Source organism: Scyliorhinus canicula, chromosome 2 (genome assembly GCF_902713615.1).
Source record: "Scyliorhinus canicula chromosome 2, sScyCan1.1, whole genome shotgun sequence".
NCBI classification, from domain to species: domain Eukaryota; kingdom Metazoa; phylum Chordata; class Chondrichthyes; order Carcharhiniformes; family Scyliorhinidae; genus Scyliorhinus; species Scyliorhinus canicula.
The window spans coordinates 248,951,165-248,973,171 of record NC_052147.1 but is presented as its reverse complement, the minus strand read 5'-3'; the positions used below and the strand labels follow the sequence as shown (position 1 = coordinate 248,973,171).

Sequence of the window (22,007 nt, the reverse complement as noted above, 5' to 3'; positions counted from 1 at the left end):
TTAACAATGCAAACTATATCTCTTGGCAGGTACCAATATTTGTGCAAAGAACAATGGTGGATGCCAGCAGCTTTGTTTGTACCGTGGAAAAGGTCAGAAAACCTGCGGATGTTCATACAGTGTTCTTGCCGAGGATGCAGTCAGCTGTCATGATTATGATGGGTACTTGGTTTATTCGGAAAGAACAATATTGAAGAGCATCCACCTCACAGATGAAACTAATTTAAATCCTCCAATAAGACCGTATGAAAAACCAGAATACTTCAAAAATGTCATAGCCTTGACTTTTGATTACCGGCGAAATACAAGGAGAACCAATCGGATTTTTATGAGCGATGTTCATTTTGGAAATATCCAGCTTATCAATGATGACTGGACAGGCAGAAGAGTAATTGTGGAGAGTAAGTACACACCTGAAATGTTAGAATACTATTTCCATTGCATGTATTGCACTGATATTCATTAGTTTGTGCTCTGACTATAATATGCAATTAGCACAATAGGAAATCAATACAATGTATGATACTCATTTACCAGTTGATGCAGGAGCTGGGCAGTGCAGCTGTTATGAATCTGATCTAGTAATCCAGAGGCATTGACGAGCTTGAGAATTTGAACTCCGTTTTAAAATATCAGAAATAAACTGGTATCAGTATTCATGGTTGCATGAAGGTGTTAGATGGTTATGAACAACCACATTTGGTTCATCCATATGGGAAATAAATCCACGAACCTTACCCGACCTGAATGCAGTCCCACACCACTGTGATTGGCTCTTAACTTCTGGAATGGCGTTGCCAATTTCTACCGGCAATTCAAGAAGGTTGATCAGCACTGTGTCAGGAACAATTTAGGGATGGCCAATAAATGGCCACCTTGCCAGTGATGCCTACATTCTGAGAATGATCCAACATGGTCCTGCTTCCTTACTTTATGAAATGTTCGATGGTGATATGTGGCTAATAAAATGGTGATTGTAGCATCATAAGTCCATTTAAGATGCCATTTAGGGCAGCATGGTGGCACAAGTGGATGGCACTGTGGCTTCACAGTGCCAGGGTCCCGGGTTCGATTCCCCACTGGGACACTGTCTGTGCGGAGTCTGCACGTTCTCCCTGTGTCTGCGTGGGTTTCCTCCCACAGTCCAAAGATGTGCCGGTTAGGTGGATTAGCCATGATAAATTGCCCTTAGTGACCAAAAAAAGGTTAGATGGGGTTATTGGGTTACAGGGATCGGGTGGAAGTGAGGGCTTAAGTGGGTCGGTGCAGACTCGATGGGCCGAATGGCCTCCTTCTGCACTGTATATTCTATGTGAGACAGAGACATCTATGTAAGTCAACGTAACATCCAGTGGCAAATGCATGCAATGTTGTTTGGAAGCTTAAGAGGGCTGTAAAATTCAGAATTCAAGTTCTAAAGTTCAGAATTCATCAAGTTCTCAAAATGATTAAGGTAGGGTATTGCAGGTCATATTATTCAAGGAATATTTAATTTAATGATCAACCTGAAGCAGTACGGTTTTATTGAAATGTGTTTTCACCCCACTGCACTTTTGGTGTTGACTATTGATTGGGATATTGTTTGATAGATGTTGGTCATCTTCCAGTATTTAGTTCAAATAATTCTTCACAAGTGATCCAAAGAATAGTTCCATCAATTATTTAAAAAATTAGTTGGAAAAGATAAGTACGAAAATGCATGGGGAGCAAGCAGGTGAGTGAGAATAAATTTGGAAAAGAACCAATACAGGTTTGAAAGGCCATATGGCTTGTTCCTCTGCTCGAGTAGCCTCTGATTCTGTGTTGGCACTATTTGAGCACTCGAGACAGTTATACACGGAGCTTGCAATAGAAGTATTGGTTAGTATTCAAGATGGGCTAGCTTAAGTAATGTTCACATCCCCAGTCCAGAGCTGTTGAGGGAAATTATAACTTCCCTTTCCCTGCAAAGATCAACTAATTTCAGAAACAATGAATTAAAGCTAGAATAATCTGGTCTGTGTGGTTAAACTATTTATTGCCAGCTGAGGCATTGTTGGAGCTGAGGAACTTTAAAAGTATTTGCGAGACCTTAGAACATGAACATATGAACAAGGATCTCAATGATGTCTACCGCAACATTTTGAAGGAGAAACTGACCGTAAACAATGACTCTTGTTTTCAGTTTATTTGTTACCTTTTAAACATTTTATCTATGGTCGAAGTTAAATCACATGAGACTTCAGTGTAAGACATAGAAGCATCTTTGTCAAGTGGATTTGTTTGTCTAGTTCTATGGAGTCAATTGTCCACGAAAGAGATTATCTGATAGAGTGGATCCCCCGTCTATTACATAACATGACCAATTTTCATCCTTGGACTTCAAAGGTGGGTAACCTGTTTTGTCCAATTACCATCAGGAGTGAAGTTGAAGATTTTCCCCAACATTATTTAAGTGACACCTTTGACAGAAAGTTAGTTCGCCCAAATTTCTGCTTGATGCAACATGAGGAATGTTCTGATTATTGATTTCTTTTCATATTTGTCAAAGCTTCAGAACCAAATATAAGTGCTTCTAAGAAAATATATTTGACACTAAAAGCATTGCCTGGTGCTGCCAAAGTTAATTGATATTGACAATAAATAAATCTAAGACATCATAGTCCATAGAAATATCACTGCTGATTATATCCAGTGTAGATGTTCTTGAGATATCATAAATGTACATTTTTGTCTCGCACCTCACAGTGGAATTATATTTTGAGGAAGATAATTTTAAGCAGTGTGCAAACTCCTATTTTTTTTCAGATCATCTTTTGACCTCATTGCACCAGAACAGGCAATTAAAAAGATGCAGTAATTAACTTACAGTGGATTATCAATAAGCCATGCCTTGACAGGACAGGATGCAACATTTACTTAAATTAACTGTTCAAGTTAGATGTTACCTTTAATAGATAAATTTATAGGAAGAAACTAATAATGAGGAAATTATCAAATGACTGAACACTGACAGTTGACGTAGATATATTACCTGCTGTAAATTAGGATTACAATAAGCTGCTTACAAGTTGAATTTAAACCATTTAATTAGATGATCAGTGTTTTTTTCATTTTAAATGACGAAACAATTGATGTGATTTTCGTAATTGCAAACTGATTAGGGTGTCAGAGTTGGTGTCTAATAATTGGATGATACCATATCCTTCCTGTGCAAGTTTATATTGTGTGTTATGTGCAAAGCATAAGCAAACGGGATTGCTTCTAATTAGGATGAAGGTAAAATTCTCTTCAGTTACAAGATAATAAAGGATCAGAATTTTTAAAGGCTTTTTTCCTGGTGAAAAGCAATATCTGCAGTCTGAAGGTTTTTTTTTAACTTTCTCTTTTCTCTTTCGGACACACAACAATGGGCATCAGCTGAGGATTTAAACTATTTAAATTATTGGATTTATTGACATTAATCCAATTGGTTGTCCAGATAGAGATGCTTATAAAATAGCTCAAAACTCAAGTGATCACTGAGGAGTTACTTTTTGGCTACTATTAAGCTAAGGTTATAAGCATCTAATACAGCTCTTGGTAAGCAACACAAATATTTTACTATTGCTGATAAAGAGACATGCCTATCTACACTTTTCACCTGGCATTCATCAGGATAGCTTGCAAGAAATTACCAAACTGCAACAGGGGAACAACGATTGGTACTGCATAAGAAGAGAGGGCTGATTGATTGATAAGTAGACACTGATTGGTAGAGGCACTGCAATGGAGGATGCAGCATGAAGAGGTTAGCTGCCCAGATTTGCTCACATTCAAACCGGATAGATTGACTCTGGTCAAGACATTGCCCTGGCGAATGAATCAAGGAATGACTGTTCCCTAAGTTTTTGTTGAGATGAAAAATCATTATGTACAATGTCCCGTTATATCTTATTGGCTAATGCCAAGACAGCTGTTAAAATAGTAGAACAAATGCTCCCAAGAGGAAACATTGTTTAATTGACAGCTCGGGCTCACTGATCTCTGTGGTCAGTTTCACAATGTATGTTATGCAGTTTCAAGATGTTGCGGTCATCTTGTATGGGAAGGTGTTGTTTATACAACTGTACAGTGGACCCTCATATGAGTTGCACACCCCATTATGGATTTAGCTCAGCAAGGGTTTTCACACTTGGCAAGGGGACTGTGAACTTTGTTTGGATGACAGTTTTATGACTATTTAATAGGATTAGGTTTCTTTGAAGTTGTTGTTGAATGGCTATTTGTTTATTTCGACAGATTTATGATCGCTTAAAAGGAATATTTTTCTCCAAGTGGATTTTGACTGGTTGTGTGCTGATACTTGTAAGAGCCTTGAAGGGAAGCATTTTTGTTTAAAGTGGAGTGTCAATGGATGGTTGTATATATTGATGGTTGTTTTATATTGATGGTACCAAGGGCATTTCAAAGACACCCCAGTGTTATTCTGGGGCTCACGACATTTGACCAATTGCAGATACTGGATGTGGAGGATGCATTGCAGCATGGAGGGAACATGAGGGGAATGCTTGAGCATGGGGAGAGTGGTGGGGTGAAGAGTTACAAATAAGGTACTAATGGAGGCAAGCCTTATAACTTGTTGGCCTCAGCATCCGCCCAACTCCTTTCCTACTTTAGGTATACTTCAAGAGGTGGCAGACTTATCTCCAGCCTGATCCCAACTCCCTGGGGGGGGGGGGGGAATCTGTGCATGCGGGTTGATATATGATGCAGGAATGCGTGATTGGGAAGTATCCCAACTCTGATTCCTGACAATTAACATGGAAATCCGGCCCCTATTTCTCTGAGAAAGTATATCTCATGGGTTAGATTCAGGTTGCTGTGGGGAGAGGCAAACTCTGTGTACTTTCTTCCTTCTGTGCAATTGGTGAGGTTAATAACTAATAGTGGAACCCGAGGGATAGAGGGAGCCACAACTCCCATGATATATTCCATCCTTCCCTTTATCCCAGTTTCTCTGTTTTATAGCTTCGATGGTTGTCACAACTCAAAACATGGTTGGGAGGTCACCTGGTAGGTATTACCCCCTCGTTGTTTGAACTTCATTTTAATCAGTCCATGAAAACTGCCAAAATGCTGCCATATGGAGCTGTTTGAGCATATATGAGAGAACCTAAAACTCTAAACAAGGCTATAGCTATACGTGGATCTGAAGCAGATGGCATGGACCTGCCTCTCTTTCCAAACATCTCTTTTTAGCTTCCGCAATGTGTATTAGAATCTCACACGTCCAGGATATGCCCTTCTCAACACTCATCACCATGGTGGAGAAGCTGGCAACGACTACAGCGATCATGTTTTTATTCCCGATTGTCTTCTCTCTCATTGGGATATATCCTCTTGTACTGATTGACATTTGAAAGGAGTATACAGTGATACACATACATGGCGTTAGTATGGATGTCACGGCAGCTACCTTCATTGTGTTGTCACAATAGCTGCCTGGAAGAACCTGTTTACGGAACAGTGGTACTGGCTGGATTTACAGAATGCTGCTGTTAGTTTGAAAGAATGCTGCAACAAAAACTCGACAGTGCAATCATGGGAATATTTCGTGGCACTATAAGGCACCATTAGTAAGTCCGTTCATATTAAAGATTACAGAACAGTACAGCACAGAACAGGCCCTTCGGCCCTCAATGTTGTGCCGAGCCATGATCACCCTACTCAAACCCACGTATCCACCCTATACCCGTAACCCAACAACCCCCCCCCCCCCCTTAACCTTACTTTTATTAGGACACTACGGGCAATTTAGCATGGCCAATCCACCTAACCCGTACATCTTTGGACTGTGGGAGGAATCGGAGCACCCGGAGGAAACCCACGCACACAGGGGGAGGACGTGCAGACTCCACACAGACAGTGACCCAGCCGGGAATCGAACCTGGGACCCTGGAGCTGTGAAGCATTTATGCTACCATGCTACCCTGCTGCCCCGTGCTACCCTGCTCAGGGTGTAGATGAGCAGACATTTCTGTGCACAAGAAGGCTGTGATTCTTTGAAATTCTCTACCCCAGAGGGCTGAGCGATGCCCACATTTCATGAAACAATCCTTTCAGGCAACAGTCAAGACAGTGTGGGAGAAATTCTCTTATATTCTTCATTGCAATTGCAGAAAAATAGGACAATGAGGCATGCTGTTGCCTCACAGATATGATCAGGATCGCTTTGGTGGATTTTTGTTCTCCCCTAGTGCTGCCACCTCAGTTGGCCATGTAAAACTGATTGACTGATTGATATTTATTTTCACAAGTACCGAAGTATGTGAAAAGTATTTTTCTGTGGCCATGGGAACGTACACAGTACGTACATAGTGGACAAAAGAATAATCGACAGAGTACATTGGCAATGGCACATCAACAAATAGTGATTTCTCACAGTGCGGAACAAGGGCCATCGTGAATAGTTAGGGAACAGATTAGTCCAAGGGAGTCCAGTAGCTGTTGGGAAGAAGCTGTTCCTATGTCTGTATGTGCGGGTCTTCAGACTTCTGTATCTTCTGCCTGATGTAAGGGTCTGGAAGAGAGCAAAGCCAGGGTGTGAGGAGTCTCTGACAATGCTGTCTGCCATCCTGAAGCAGCGGGAGGTGTATACAGAATTAATAAGGAGGATTTCAAACTTGTGTGATGCGTTGGGCTGAGTTCACCACACTCTGCAGTTAAAAGGTGGTGATAGGTCTCAAAATGTACGTTCCTGAAATGTCACCATTGCAGCGACAGGCTTCATTACTTACCTGTTGTGGCTTTCCATAAGACCAGAAGGCATAGGAGAAGAATTGGGCCACTTGGCCCATCGAGTCTGCTCCGCCATTCAATCACAGAGATAGATAGGTTCCTAGACTATAAGACCATAAGACATAGAAGCAGAATTAGGCCACTCGGCCCATCGGGTCTGCTCCGCAATTCAGTCATTGCTGATATTTTTCTTATCCCCATTCTCCTGCCTTCTCCCCATAACCCCTGATCCCCTTATTAATCAAGAACCTATCTGTCTCTGTCTTAAAGACACTCAGTGATTTGGCCTCCATAGCTTTCTGCGGCAAAGATTGGATTGGATTTGTTTATTGTCACATGTACCGAGGTACAGTGAAAAGTGTTTTTCTGCAAGCAGCTCAACAGATCATTCAGTACATGGGAAGAAAAGGGAATTAAACAAAATTCAAGAAAATACATGAGAATACATAATAGGGCAACAGAAGATATACAATGTAACTACATAAGCATTGGCATTGGATGAAGCATACAGGGTGTAGTGTTAATGAGGTCAGTCAATAAGAGGGTCATTTAGGAGTCTGGTGACGGTGGGGAAGAAGCTGTTTTTGAGTCTGTTCGTGCGTGTTCTTAGACTTCTGTATCTCCTGCCCGATGGAAGAAGTTGGAAAAGTGAGTAAGCCGGTTGGGAAGGATCCTTGATTATGCTGCCCGCTTTCCCCCGGCAGCGGGAGGTGTAGATGGAGTCCATGGATGGGAGGCAGGTTTGTGTGATGGACTGGGCGATATTCACGACTCTCTGAAGTTCCTTGCAGTCCTGGGCCGAGCAGTTGCCATACCAGGCTCTGATGCAGCCCGATAGGATGCTTTCTATAGTGCATCTGTAAAAGCTGGTAAGGGTTAATGTGGACATGCCGAATTTCCTTAGTTTCCTGAGGAAGTATAGGCGCTGTTGTGCTTTCTTGGTGATAGCGTCGACGTGAGTGGACCAGGACAGATTTTTGGTGATGTGCACCCCTAGGAATTTGAAACTGCTAACCATCTCCACCTCGGCCCCGTTGATGCTGACAGAGGTGTGTACAGTACTTTGCTTCCTGAAGTTGATGACCAGCTCTTTAGTTTTGCTGGCATTGAGGGAGAGATTATTGTCGTTACACCACTCCACTTGGTTCTCTATCTCCCTCCTATATTCGGACTCGTCGTTATTCGAGATCCGGCCCACTATGGTTGTATCGTCAGCAAACTTGTAGATGGAGTTGGAACCAAGTTTTGCCATGCAGTCGTGTGTGTACAGGGAGTAGAGTAGGGGGCTAAGTACACAGCCTTACGGGGCACCGGTATTGAGGACTATTGTGGAGGAGGTGTTGGTGTTCTTTCTTACTGATTGTGGTCTGTTGGTCAGAAAGTCAAGGATCCAGTTGCAGAGTGGAGAGCCAAGTCCTAGGTTTTGGAGCTTTGATATGAGCTTGGCTGGGAATATGGTGTTGAAGGCGGAGCTGTAGTCAATAAATAGGTGTCTGATGTAGGAGTCCTTGTTTTCGAGATGCTCTAGGGATGAGTGTAGGGCCAGGGAAATGGCGTCTGATGTGGACCGGTTGCAACGGTATGCGAATTGAAGTGGGTCAAGGCGTTCCGGGAGTATGGAGGTGATGCGCTTCATGATCAGCCTCTCGAAGCGCTTCATTACAACTGACGTCAGGGCCACCGGGCGGTAGTCATTGAGGCATGTTGCCTGGTTCTTCTTTGGTACCGGTATGATGGTGGTCTTCTTGAAGCAGGTGGGGACCTCGGAGTGGAGTAGGGATAGGTTAAAGATGTTTGTGAATACCTCTGCCAGCTGGTATGCGCGGGCTCTGAGTGCACGACCAAGGATCCCGTCCGGGCCCGTCGCCTTCCGTGGGTTCACTTTCAGGAAGGCCGATCTGACTTTGGAAGCTGTGATGGTGGGTATGGGTGAATTATGGGCTGCTGGGGTACTCGACAGCGGATTGTTGGTTACCTGCTCAAACCGAGCGTTGAATGCATTAAGTTCATCGGGGAGGGGTGCGCTTCTGCCAGAGATACTGCTCGGCTTCGCTTTGTCGCCCGTTATGTTGTTTAGTCCTTGCCACAACAGCCAAGAGTCTGTCTGTGACTCTAGCTTAGTTTGATATTCTCTCTTCGCATCTCGGATGGCTTTGCGGAGGTCGTACCTGGATTTCTTGTAAAGGACAGGGTCGTCTGCCTTGAACGCCTCAGATCTGTCCTTCAGTAGGGAGTCAATCTCACGGTTGAGCCATGGTTTCCGGTTGGGGAACATACGTACTGCTTTCTTTGGCACGCAGTCATCCACACATTTGCTGATGAAGTCTGTGCACTCAGAGCCTGCGCATACCAGCTGGCAGAGGTTTTCACAGACATCTTTAACCCCCTGCTCCACTCCGCATCTGCATTCCACAGATTCGCCACCCTCTGGCTAAAGATATTCCTCCTCATCTCTGTTTTAAAGAATCGTCACTTTAGTCGGAGATGGTGTAATTTGGTTGTGGTTTTTCCAACAAAACATCCTCTATCCACTCTATCCAGGCCTCGCAGTATCCTGTAAGTTTCAATCAGATCCCCCTCGACCTTCTAAACTCCAACAAGTACTGACCGAGAGTCCTCATCGGTTCTGTGGGTGGGCCTGGAATTGCCAGGAAAGCGGGAGCCATCTGGGCAGCAGCTGGGTGCTGGGCCTGGCCTGCCCTCCAACCGTCCAGGCCCTCAGCTTCCCCTACCTCCACCTGCTGTACCAGTTCGACTGTGTGGTGCGCACCAGTATGTGTACCAGAGGCCTCGCCACTAACTTGCCCAACCGAAGTGAGTGTATCTGCGATGTTGGGGGGTGTGGGTGACAGCAGTGCTGCGGCCGCTAGGTCCTCGTCTGTCCCCAGCTCTGTCTCCTGTCTGGAACCGTGGCCCGGTGCATTTAGACCACGGCCGATGCGTGATGCCGTACCCCCGTGTCTTGCATGCCGCGACGTCCTCTGTGCGTCACTGTCCGGACTCGCTGTTCCCTCCCCGTCCGTCACACTTTCATAGGAGTCATAATCGTCCGTCCTGATGTTTCTGTCTGTCCTCTTTACGTCAGGCCTCGGTCTGCCGGCCTCAGAGGATGGCTCGCCTGCCCGTGGTCCTTCCTGTCTTTCCAGATCGACATTGCGGCCGGAAGAGGTTGGTGCTGTACGGCGGCGTGGTGAACGGGCAGTCCCAAGGCGTGCTTGTGTGGCCCTGGATAACACATTAAGGCAGGTCTCGTTAGTCTTGCGTGGTCATTTGAAAATGAAATGAAATGAAAATCGCTTATTGTCACAAGTAGGCTACAATGAAGTTAATGTGAAAAGCCCCTAGTCACCACATTCCGGCACCTGTTCGGGGAGGCTGGTACAGGAATTTAACCCACGCTGCTGGCCTGCTTTGGTCTGCTTTAAAAGCCAGCGATTTAGGGGTTGAGAGGGTGCGTAGTCAGGGTGTGGACTGTGGGGTGGTGCAGTGTCATGCGGTGGGGTGTGAGGGTGTGGACTGTGGGGTGGTGCAGTGTCAGGCGGTGGGGTAGTGAGGTGTGGGGTGGTGCAGTGTCAGGCGGTGGGGTGTGAGGGTGTGGACTGTGGGGGTTGTGCAGTGTCAGGCGGTGGGGTAGTGAGTGTGTGCACTGTGGGGTGGTGCAGTGTCAGGCGGTGGGGTGTGGACTGTGGGGTGGTGCAGTGTCAGGTGGTGGGGGGTGGTGCAGTGTCAGGTGGTGGGGGTGGTGCAGTGTCAGGCGGTGGGGTGTGAGCGTGTGGACTGTGGGGTGGTGCAGTGTCAGGCGGTGGGGTGTGGACTGTGGGGTGGTGCAGTGTCAGGCGGTGGGGTGTGGACTGTGGGGTGGTGCAGTGTCAGGCGGTGGGGTGTGGACTGTGGGGTGGTGCAGTGTCAGGCGGTGGGGTGTGGACTGTGGGGTGGTGCAGTATCAGGCGGTGGGGTGTGGACTGTGGGGTGGTGCAATGTCAGGTGGTGGGGTGTGGGCGTGTGGACTGGGGTGGTGCAGTGTCAGGCGGTGGGCTGTGAGGGTGTGGACTGTGGGATGGTGCAGTGTCAGGTGGTGGGGTGTGAGGGTGTGGGCTGTGGGGTGGTGCAGTGTCAGGTGGTGGGCTGTGAGGGTGTGAGGTGGGGTAGTGAGGGTGTGTACTGTGGGGGTGGTGTAGTTTCAGGCGGTGGGCTGTGAGGGTTTGGACTGTGGGGGTGGTGTAGTGTCAGGCGGTGGGCTGTGAGGGTTTGGACTGTGGGGGTGGTGTAGTGTCAGGCGGTGGGGTGTGAGGGTTTGGACTGTGGGGGTGGTGTAGTGTCAGGCGGTGGGCTGTGAGGATTTGGACTGTGGGGTAGTGCAGTGTCAGGCGGTGGGGTGTGAGGGTTTGGACTGTGGGGTGGTGCATTGTCAGGCGGTGAGGTAGTGAGGGTGTGGGCTGTGGGGTAGTGCAGTGTCAGGCAGTGGGCTGTGAGGGTTTGGACTGTGGGGGTGGTGCAGTGTCAGACGGTAGGGTGTGGCCTGTGGGGTGGTGCAGTGTCAGGCGGTGGGGTGTGAGGGTTTGGACTAGGGGTGGTGCAGTGTCAGGCGGTGGGGTGTGAGGGTTTGGGCTGTGGGGGTGGTGCAGTGTCAGGCGGTGGGCTGAGGGTTTGGACTGTGGGGGTGGTGCAGTGTCAGGCGGTGGGCTGTGAGGGTTTGGACTGTGGGGTGGTGCAGTGTCAGGCGGTGGGGTGTGAGGGTTTGGACTGTGGGGGTGGTGCAGTGTCAGGCAGTGGGGTGTGAGGTTGTGGACTGTGGGGGTGGTGCAGTGTCAGGCGGTGGGCTGTGAGGGTTTGGACTGTGGGGTGGTGCAGTGTCAGGCGGTGGGGTGTGGGCTGTGGGGTGGTGCAGTGTCAGGCGGTGGGCTGTGAGGGTTTGGACTGTGGGGTGGTACAGTGTCAGGCGGTGAGCTGTGAGGGTTTGGACTGTGGGGTGGTGCAGTGTCAGGCGGTGGGGTGTGAGGGTGTGGACTGTGGGGGTGGTGTAGTGTCAGGCGGTGGGGTGTGAGCGTGTGGACTGTGGGGTGGTGCAGTGTCAGGCGGTGGGGTGTGGACTGTGGGGTGGTGCAGTGTCAGGCGGTGGGGTGTGGACTGTGGGGTGGTGCAGTGTCAGGCGGTGGGGTGTGGACTGTGGGGGTGGTGCAGTGTCAGGCGGTGGGGTGTGGACTGTGGGGTGGTGCAGTATCAGGCGGTGGGGTGTGGACTGTGGGGTGGTGCAATGTCAGGTGGTGGGGTGTGGGCGTGTGGACTGGGGTGGTGCAGTGTCAGGCGGTGGGCTGTGAGGGTGTGGACTGTGGGATGGTGCAGTGTCAGGTGGTGGGGTGTGAGGGTGTGGGCTGTGGGGTGGTGCAGTGTCAGGTGGTGGGCTGTGAGGGTGTGAGGTGAGGGTGTGTACTGTGGGGGTGGTGTAGTTTCAGGCGGTGGGCTGTGAGGGTTTGGACTGTGGGGGTGGTGTAGTGTCAGGCGGTGGGCTGTGAGGGTTTGGACTGTGGGGGTGGTGTAGTGTCAGGCGGTGGGGTGTGAGGGTTTGGACTGTGGGGGTGGTGTAGTGTCAGGCGGTGGGCTGTGAGGATTTGGACTGTGGGGTAGTGCAGTGTCAGGCGGTGGGGTGTGAGGGTTTGGACTGTGGGGTGGTGCATTGTCAGGCGGTGAGGTAGTGAGGGTGTGGGCTGTGGGGTAGTGCAGTGTCAGGCAGTGGGCTGTGAGGGTTTGGACTGTGGGGGTGGTGCAGTGTCAGACGGTAGGGTGTGGCCTGTGGGGTGGTGCAGTGTCAGGCGGTGGGGTGTGAGGGTTTGGACTAGGGGTGGTGCAGTGTCAGGCGGTGGGGTGTGAGGGTTTGGGCTGTGGGGGTGGTGCAGTGTCAGGCGGTGGGCTGAGGGTTTGGACTGTGGGGGTGGTGCAGTGTCAGGCGGTGGGCTGTGAGGGTTTGGACTGTGGGGTGGTGCAGTGTCAGGCGGTGGGGTGTGAGGGTTTGGACTGTGGGGGTGGTGCAGTGTCAGGCAGTGGGGTGTGAGGTTGTGGACTGTGGGGGTGGTGCAGTGTCAGGCGGTGGGCTGTGAGGGTTTGGACTGTGGGGTGGTGCAGTGTCAGGCGGTGGGGTGTGGGCTGTGGGGTGGTGCAGTGTCAGGCGGTGGGCTGTGAGGGTTTGGACTGTGGGGTGGTACAGTGTCAGGCGGTGAGCTGTGAGGGTTTGGACTGTGGGGTGGTGCAGTGTCAGGCGGTGGGGTGTGAGGGTGTGGACTGTGGGGGTGGTGTAGTGTCAGGCGGTGGGGTGTGAGGGTTTGGACTGTGGGGTGGTGCAGTGTCAGGCGGTGGGATGTGGGCTGTGGGGTGGTGCAGTGTCAGGCGGTGGGGTGTGAGGGTTTGGACTGTGGGGTGGTGCATTGTCAGGCGGTGGGGTGCGGGCTGTGGGGTGGTGCAGTGTCAGGCAGTGGGGTGTGAGGGTTTGGACTGTGGGGGTGATGCCGTGTCAGGCGGTGGGGTGTGAGGGGGGGGGTGGGGGCAGAGATTGGATGACGGACTGCATGCATACGGTGGATTCTCACTTGGAGCTTCGCCTCCGACCTGGCACGGCGCTACCTCCCGGCTGGCGGCTCCCCCGGCAAGGTCCAGTGCCCTCTGCTCGTAGATGGTCAGGGGGTGCAGTTGGGGAGATCCCCCTCCGGTTCTTGCATGTTCCTGGAAATTGTGCGCTGTCTTGCCCTGGGGGTGGCGGGAGTGGGGGGATTGAGATGGAGCACAGGGTTAGAGCACATTGGCAGGACGCACGTATGAACGCAACATTATCATAAGGAGGGAATCTCCGACCCACGCCATGGCACCTGCCCACTGGGCGGGGGGGGGGGGGGGGGGGATCCACATGTGTCCCGGGTGCAACATTGGGCCCAAACCCAGCCCCCCCCCCACCCCTCAGCGTGGGCAAGGGGGGGGGGGCCTTGCCTGGAGCGAGCTTCAGGGTACTTACCCTCGCTGCCCTCGTGAGGTTGTGCAGCTTCTTCCTGCACTGTTCTCGCGTGTGGGGGATGTGCCCCACAGTGCTGACTGCGGCCCCCACCTCTCGCCATCCACACCTCACAGTGCTGCTTGGCTACCGTTGTCCTCATCGGGGGTAGAGGATGGCCCCACGCTCCTCCACTGCATCCAACAGTGACTCCAGGACAGTGTCCCTGAAGCGGGGTGCGGCGCGACAGGGCTCCTCCATGTCGGGCCCCGGTGTTTCTGCACGCCCCGCGCACTTCCTCATACATGGCGCGGCCTCGTCGTGGCAGCACGCGATGACGCCACCACTCCAGCACTCCGCCCATCGCGCTCCTCATGGCGTTTCTGCTGGCCCCCTATCAGCCAGTGAATTGGCCGCGACGGGGGTCCATTCGCGCCATCATAGAACGCAACGGCGTTCACGACGGCGACGGCACTTAGTCCGCGGAGCGGAGAATCGCCTTCAATGTGTGTTAATTTCTTCCACCATTCCTTATTTTCAACTATTTAAACCCCAGAGAACTAACTCTCTCTTTACTCACTCATTTCCTTTTCAAGTACCAATAAAAACTCTTGCTATCTATTAGACATTTCCAGTTAGCTTCCTCTCGTACTCTAATCAGGAGAAAGAAATTAACCTTTGAGACATTCTCTGCCTCACTTTATATTCTGACTAATTGTCTGAACTGCCACTCATCATTGTGCAGTTATATGCATTTTCCTTAAGTTTGATGCTTTCCATAACTTCTTTAGATAATCACAGATTGTCAGTCCTCCCCTTAGAATTTTGCTTAATTGTAGGAAAATATCTGTTGAGTATTCTTATATATTCCCTTAAAAGTTTGCTTCTTCTCTATTGATCCATCATAGAATCGTAGAATTTACAGTGCAGAAGGAGGCCATTTAGCCCATCGAGCCTGCACTGGCACTTGGAAAGAGCACCCTATTTAAGCCCACACCTCCACCCACCACAACTGGCGCAGCAACAGGTCAACGTGCAGGAGGAGGCTAAGGAGATTTCTGTTGCCTTGTCTGAAGAGGAGAGGATGGTGCGTGTGCACAGAGAGAAGCCACAGAGGAGCAGGAAGATGGAGGACTTGTGCTGGCAAGGTTCTGGCATTTCCAAAGAACCATAAAGGCCCTCACCTTCACTCAATTCTCACAGGACGAAGCTTTATCTGTCAGCACACATCCTTATCCCCATTCTGCTCCTCTCTTCCCCTAATTCCTTGAACACCCCCATTTCCAAAAGCTCCTCCCATTCCCTGACCCTGAGCGGAGGGCAACAGGAGGTGGGGGTGCAGGCCCGCTGTGAAGACAAACTTCACATGAACCAAGTGTATGTGTTTTAATTGTGAACATTTGACATTTCCAAACCCACGAGCTACAGATAATGCCCCACCCCACCCCCCCCCACCCTCAGTGCCCACTCAGTGATCCTCAATCTGCTTGACCTAACATGGTGCACTGCTACAGCTAGCTATTTCCCCAGGATTCACCCAGAAGCAGTCTACAAATGTCGCTCACCAAGGTGTTTGTCTCTGCACTGGTGGACGATGGTGATGATAGCTGTGATGATTCAATGGTCACCTTGGAGCTCTCCTCTGAGGTGGTCTTTTAGGTGGCAGTTGAGGGAACAGCTCTGGATGGCCCTGTCCCGTTCGAGAGAACAGACATGTGGTCAGTGTGCGGGAAGGATCATTTTGTCTGACATTAACAACTCACTTGAGCCAGGTCACCTGGGTGAAGGGGCAGTGGATCCTCACCACTGCGGAGCAGGCTAACCTCGCTGTCGGTGACAGCATTCTCCTCTGTCAACCCCACGATCTGCAGGGCCCATTCCTGAAGAGGGTGAGGACTCCATCCCTTGTTTTGGCCCTTTCCTGCCTATTATGGGCTATCTTCTCCTGTGGGGACAAAGAGAAGACAATATGAGCATCGCGCATGGTGGTTCGGGGGGTCTATAGCAGGTGGCATGTGTGGGGATTGCCCCTGAATGTGAAGGGGTTGTGCTGCTGGCTGCCAGGGGGATCGGAGGAACCAGCAGGAAGATCGGATGTGGGGAAGATGTGAGTTGTCTGCCAGTGATTTGTGGGTTGGAAATTTGAGGGCTGGCAGGCGGAACTGATGCCAGAAGAGAGGTGGTAATTTACCCTTGCAGCTCGCTAGTCCTCCTTGTCATGCTGCCCGAACTGACAGCTGGTGACATTGCCTGCAAAGCGGCATTGATGGCCTTGCTGCTGGGCCCCCAACCCCCTCAGGGGAACAGGATGTCCTGTCCTGTCTCCATGGCATCCAGAAGCCTGGCCCGGTCGCCACCTCCAAAGCAAGGAGTAGGTCTGCGCAGTGCCATGCTTGTGTGTTGACTGGGAGTGGGTGCTGAGGGAGTGCTTAAAAGCAGCTCCCCTTTGTTAGCAGCTAGCTGCCAAGGCTTGATTCTGGCGAACCATATGGCGAGAAGCTCATGGGGGCTCATTTCTGGCACTAAGTGCCATTAAATACGGGCTGCAATCTCGCTTGCAAGGCCATCAGGAAACAACCCGCCAATCGCTCCCAAAATTACTCTAAGAAATGTTTCCGTTAAATCGCGCCCCATGTTTCTGTAATGGCTATCAGATCACATTTACTTACTTCAATGTACTTTACCAATGCATTTCCAGGACAATTAGCACATGCAAAGCCAGTGTGAAGCAGAGATTTTGTACTTAATATCTGAAATTGGAACTGCAACCCAAGATTTGGTTGAACAGCACATATGAGGCGACACCAACTTAGACAGTGAGCAACTGACATCCTGGCTGAACACTCATCGGAAGCTGCTGAAGAATCCATCACTTTCTAGCACAGGGACTAGATAGTGAACAAGAATTAAAAACCCCTGGCTTATTTATTATTTCTCTGTCCAAGGCATGGGATTCAGCCCAACTGGCTGAAAGCTCATGATTTATTAATTTGTTTTTGACAGTAAGATGACAAAGGCTTCAAATGTAATCTTGCTAGATGTTGAATTCATTTCCCTACTGGTCATACTGCATCTTACATAAAATTTTTGCTCAAATATTAAGTATTTTATTTTAAATGAAACCTGAGAGAATTCTATTCCAGTTCTCATCCATCTGTGTCATGGTGTGGGATATGTCTGTAATGAGGTAGCCAACTGTAATATTTCTCTACTAGCATAATATTTTATACTTCTGCATTGAAGTATGATCTGCTTCAGCATCAGCAACCATATGTAACAAAAATATGAAAAACTCCCACCTTTATTCCAGGTGACGTTGTGCTCTGTGTTAACCCTGAGGATGGAGATAAAAACAGAGTGAAAGAGATTCAGCCTTAACTGTGCCCAGCAACATAACATAGAATGGTCTGACAACAGTTTAGCTGTTTAAATGTATATTTTTTCATCGCCATAAAATCCATCAGAATTGAGATGTTATTTTCCCTGAAATGATGGCCAGAAACTGAGCAGGAGCTACCCTGAGTATTTTCATGTTTATCAAGACCGATCAGTAGCTCCATTTTTAATTGGGTGTCATGGGCACGATTCCTTGGCCAGTCTAGTAATTGACAGTTCCAATTTTCACTCTTCTCTCCTCCTCACTTGGTAAGTGTATGATATGATATCATGGATGAAATTTACCGGCTGCATCCTGCCGGAATCAGGACACCTGGGTGGCACTGCAAGATGGCACTTCCAGCATGCCAGGATGGCATTGCCAGGATGACAGGGGCACAGCCAGGGTACCAGGTGCCGGGGATTGGGCTCAGGCTGTGCCCTGCACGTATGAGGTAGAGTGCAGGGGGGTCTCAAAGACCACCCCAACAGGTGAGTTGGGGATGCAGGGGTTGTGTCCAGGGGTTGAGAGATCGGGGTGTCATTTAATAATCGTGCCCCAATCTCTTCCTACATTGGCAAGTGGAACTCAGTGTAGCAAGTGCGGCCTCGGTGGGGCGTTCCCTGCTGAAGCCCAAAAAAATAAGAGTGCCATTCGATAGCATGGTCGCTCCCGCCGTTACAAACGCTGGGAATGACCCCGCTAATCCTACCCAGAACGGGAGTCTGTTTTTTTTTTGTTTGATTGTGCCCTATATATTTAACCGTACAGATCCTGATGTTCCAGTTTTCATGCTTTGTCCATACCAAGTTAACTAGAATTAACCTCATTTGACCCCAAGTTTAAGGTGGGGTTGGGGGTGAAATCAGCTAGAATAAGCAACAGTGATTACTATTCAATGATCTCTGACCAGAAAGTGCATGGGCAAAGACGGTATTAAGAATATTATGATGTTCTAACTGGACAAACTGTCTGCAAATATTTGCCACTCTAGATTCCTGCCTTGTCTGCCTTTGATATGGCTTCAAGGTCACTGAAAATGGTGCAATATCAGGTCATTTACAGGCATTGTGATAGCATTATGGAGTTTGGCATTATGTTTGCTGGCTTGAATCATGTGATGTTTGCGTTATTTTCCTAAATATACACAACTCTGTCTGGAAAAGAAGGTTATTAAGTTTATTCTTATATTTTTAATATATGTGTCTTATAATTAGAGAAGTATTTGAGTAGTATATTGAACATGCGAGGAAAAGTGAAAAAGGAAGGTGTAAAAATACATTATTAACTTTTTGTATGGGCAGCATGGTGGCGCAGTGGGTTAGCCCTGTTGCCTCATGGCGCCGAGGTCCCAGGTTCGATCCCGGCTCTGGGTCACTGTCCGTGTGGAGTTTGCACATTCTCCCTGTGTTTGCGTGGGTTTCACCCCCACAACCCAAAGATGTGCAGGCTAGGGGGATTCGCCATGCTAAATTGCCCCTTAATTGGGAAAAAAAATTAATTGGACACACTAAATTTATAATAAAAAACTTTTCGTATTTCATTTAGCACCACATGATTTTACTTTAAAACGCCAATTTTTATCCCCCAATCAACATCACAAACACAGATTGTTCATGACACATTGCTGTTTGTGGGAGCTTGCTGTGTTTCCTACATTAAGCATTGGCTACAATTACATTTGCTGACAAGTGCTTTGTGGTGCCTGGTGGCAGTGGAAAGCGCAATTTAAATGCATGTCTTTTTTTTTTCTCCATTTCTTTCTCTCGTGCAAATTAGATGAAATATCTTTAGCACAAAAGAGGCAAAATAGAAAACAGCCCCGGTTGTGCCGTCATTTTTTTTAAGCTCTGCTACCCGCTTTCAGGCAGCAGGCATATCAGGATCAATGCTTCACCTGATGCCGGTGTTATCTAGTTACATTGTGTACCTTGTGTTGCCCTATTATGTATTTTCTTTTATTTCCTTTTCTTTTCATGTACTTAATGATCTGTTGAGCTGCTCGCAGAAAAATACATTTCACTGTACCTTGCTACATGTGACAATAAACAAATCCAATGCCATCAGCAGAGCACCACTGCAATTTTACTTCCTTCCGGAGAAATCATCGTTTTCTCAGCAGGTGTTGGCCAGTAACATCCCAATCAGGCACAAGTATAGACAGGCTACAAAATGTGAGCTTTACACTTCCATTGTGGAATGAGGAGAAGGATTATCCCTCTGTCTTGTGCTCTAGGTGTAGCATAAGCGGCTTCCTTGTGGTGCACTTGACAAAGGAAGGATCAGACGTGGAGATAACTTCAACACGTTTACTAAACTATATAAACTTCTATAACTTGGGTTCGACACTGCTGTTAATCCTACTATAGCTACTCAGACTGACTAACCAGACTGCTACAATCCACGTGGTGGGAGTGATATCAAATCAACCCTGTGTCTCTACTCACTGACTATCTCCACTGGAAAGACGCAGATCATGTGTGTGGTGTCCTTTATATATGGGTTGGTGTAATGCCCTCCTGTGGTCGTGTCACCTCTGTGTGTGTGTGTGTGTGTGTGTGTGTGTGTGTGTGTGTGTGTATCGTGAATGCCCATTGGTCGTGTCCTATCTAACTGAACTATTGGTTGAGTGTGTGTGTGTAATGTCTCTGGTGCTCCCTCTAGTGTCCAGCTAGTCTACATGTATTTACATTAACCCCTTGTGTATTTACAGTGATGCACATCACCACACCCTCCACAAGTAAAGTTTAATTTTCCCCTGCCCAGGACCACCTCTCCATTTCCGAGCGTGATGTGCATTCAAAATCACGGCCCACTCTTTTGACTTGAGCTGGTAATCTACACTCCAGTTCAGTCTGAGGAAGTGCTGCATTGTCGGAGATGCTGTCTTCAGAAAGAAATATTGAACCAAGACCCCACGCTGTCCCCCTAGGTGGATAATTTTAAAAAGAACAGGGCAGTCATACCTTGTTTCCTGGCCTATGTTTATCCCTCAACCAACATCAGTAAATTAGATTACTGTCTGTAGAACCGTGCTGCGGCAAATTGGCTGTCAAATCTTTGACATTATGAACATGACCACACTTGCTAAATTAGCTCTTTAACACTTTTGGATGCCCTGAGCTTGTGTAAGGGTTGATATAAATACAAGTTATTTCTTTCCCGGAATGCTAGCAGTTGGCTGAGGAATTTTGCGAAGGCCATCAGTCACTTTACATCTATTTCCCACTGTGGGAGGTGAGCAACAGCATATTACTCAGGCATGTTGGTTAAAAATTGCTTTGCCGTTAATCTGCCATAGGCAGGCAAGAAATTAACCCGTCAGTGCAGTTTGCTGCTGGAAATCCATTGCAAGTCAAAATCCACCCCATTAAGTTCAAAATGTATCTCTGAAGAACAGGTTGAAAAGTGTTGCATTGGAATTTATCTGAGAAGAAAAAAGAAGATGGCAAATATGTCACGGAATATTACCAGAAACATTCTTGAAAAAACTTCCAAACCAGTGTGAAGCCACCTGCTGGACAATTTGCACTCCTACATCACCCAACTTCTGTGACGGCAGAAACACATGCATCAATCTGCACAAGTTCTGTTTAAACACTGCGCACAAGGATGGCAAAGGCAACAGAGATGGGGATTGAATTAATAACGAAATCGCCACAAGAAAAGTTGACATGGAATGCTATCATCTCGCACTTGAAAATTAACCTAAATGAATTGAAAAATAGTCTCTTGCCCCCTTTCAATTGATTACAAAGCCCTAAATAGAATGGTATTTGGGCAGGGATATCAATATAACTCTCCAGTGAGCATGAGTGTTATAAACGTGCTCCTTCAGTTTTGCAGCAGTGAATTGACAAATTGTCCATGTTGTATTCATAATTAATTCAAAAGCAAAAACCCTGGAGATGTGTCAAAAATTAGATGTTTGTACAGACTCACACCCCCACATCAGGTTACATGAGGGTACAAAAGGTACATTACAATTTTAACTGTCTCCAGATTTATTTTCTTGTACTTCATATGGATTATTTGGTACAGACATATAGTCATTCCTTCCATTCTTAGCTTTTAATCTCAGAACCGCAGAATACAGCGCAGAAGAGGCCCTTTGGCTAATTGAACCTGCATTGATGCATGAAAGATACCTGACCTGCCCTCCTAATACTATCAGCAGCACTTGGCCCATAGCTTTGAATGTCATGATGCACCAAGTGCTCATCCAGGTACGTTTTAAAGGATGTGAGGCAACAAGCCTCTACCACCCTCCCAGGCGGTGCATTCCAGACCATCACCGCCCTCTGGGTAAAAACATTTCTCGTCAAATCCCCCCCTAAACTTTGTTCCCCTCACCTTGAACTTGGGTCCCCTCATTAACTGACCCTTCAACTTTGGGCAAGAGGTGCTGCCAAACCATCTTGTCCATGCCACTCATAATCTTGTACACCCCGATCAGTTGCCCCTCAGTCTACTCTGCTCCAGCGAAAAAATTCTGGCCTTTATTCTGACTTCTAATAAGATTCAACATGGTACTGTCTATGACAGATATTTGATGTGGATATGAATGAGGAAGATCGTTCATTTTTTTTTTTCTGATGTCAGTAGTGGTTTATTTTCTTAAAGGTATTCCATAAGATTCATCTCAATTTTCTAAAATAACTACAACAATACTGCACTGGAAAAGTGGTGACAATTAGTTGAATCAAACTGGTGCTCTGTCCCCCTTATAAAAAAAGTATTTAGTATATTCTTTCCCTGATGTATAGACAGAACTCGTCTAATAACTTCACTTAACAAGATGTGACATTTCTGAGTCGAAGTAGCTTGTAAAAAAAAAAGCGTTTTAAAAAAGTATTGGTCTTGACATTGTTGTGTCCGGCACTGAATCAATTCTAC

The 22,007-nt window shown here is 47.9% G+C and overlaps 1 protein-coding gene across 1 annotated transcript in view; it reads left to right on the top strand.

Moving 5' to 3' along the window:
- The window catches only part of LOC119962094 (low-density lipoprotein receptor-related protein 1-like), a 2,271,162-nt gene that overhangs the window by 1,739,708 nt on the left and 509,447 nt on the right, over positions 1–22,007 (top strand). The window contains 1 exon segment of the mRNA XM_038789946.1: positions 30–401. Within this exon segment, the coding sequence (XP_038645874.1) occupies positions 30–401 (372 nt within the window).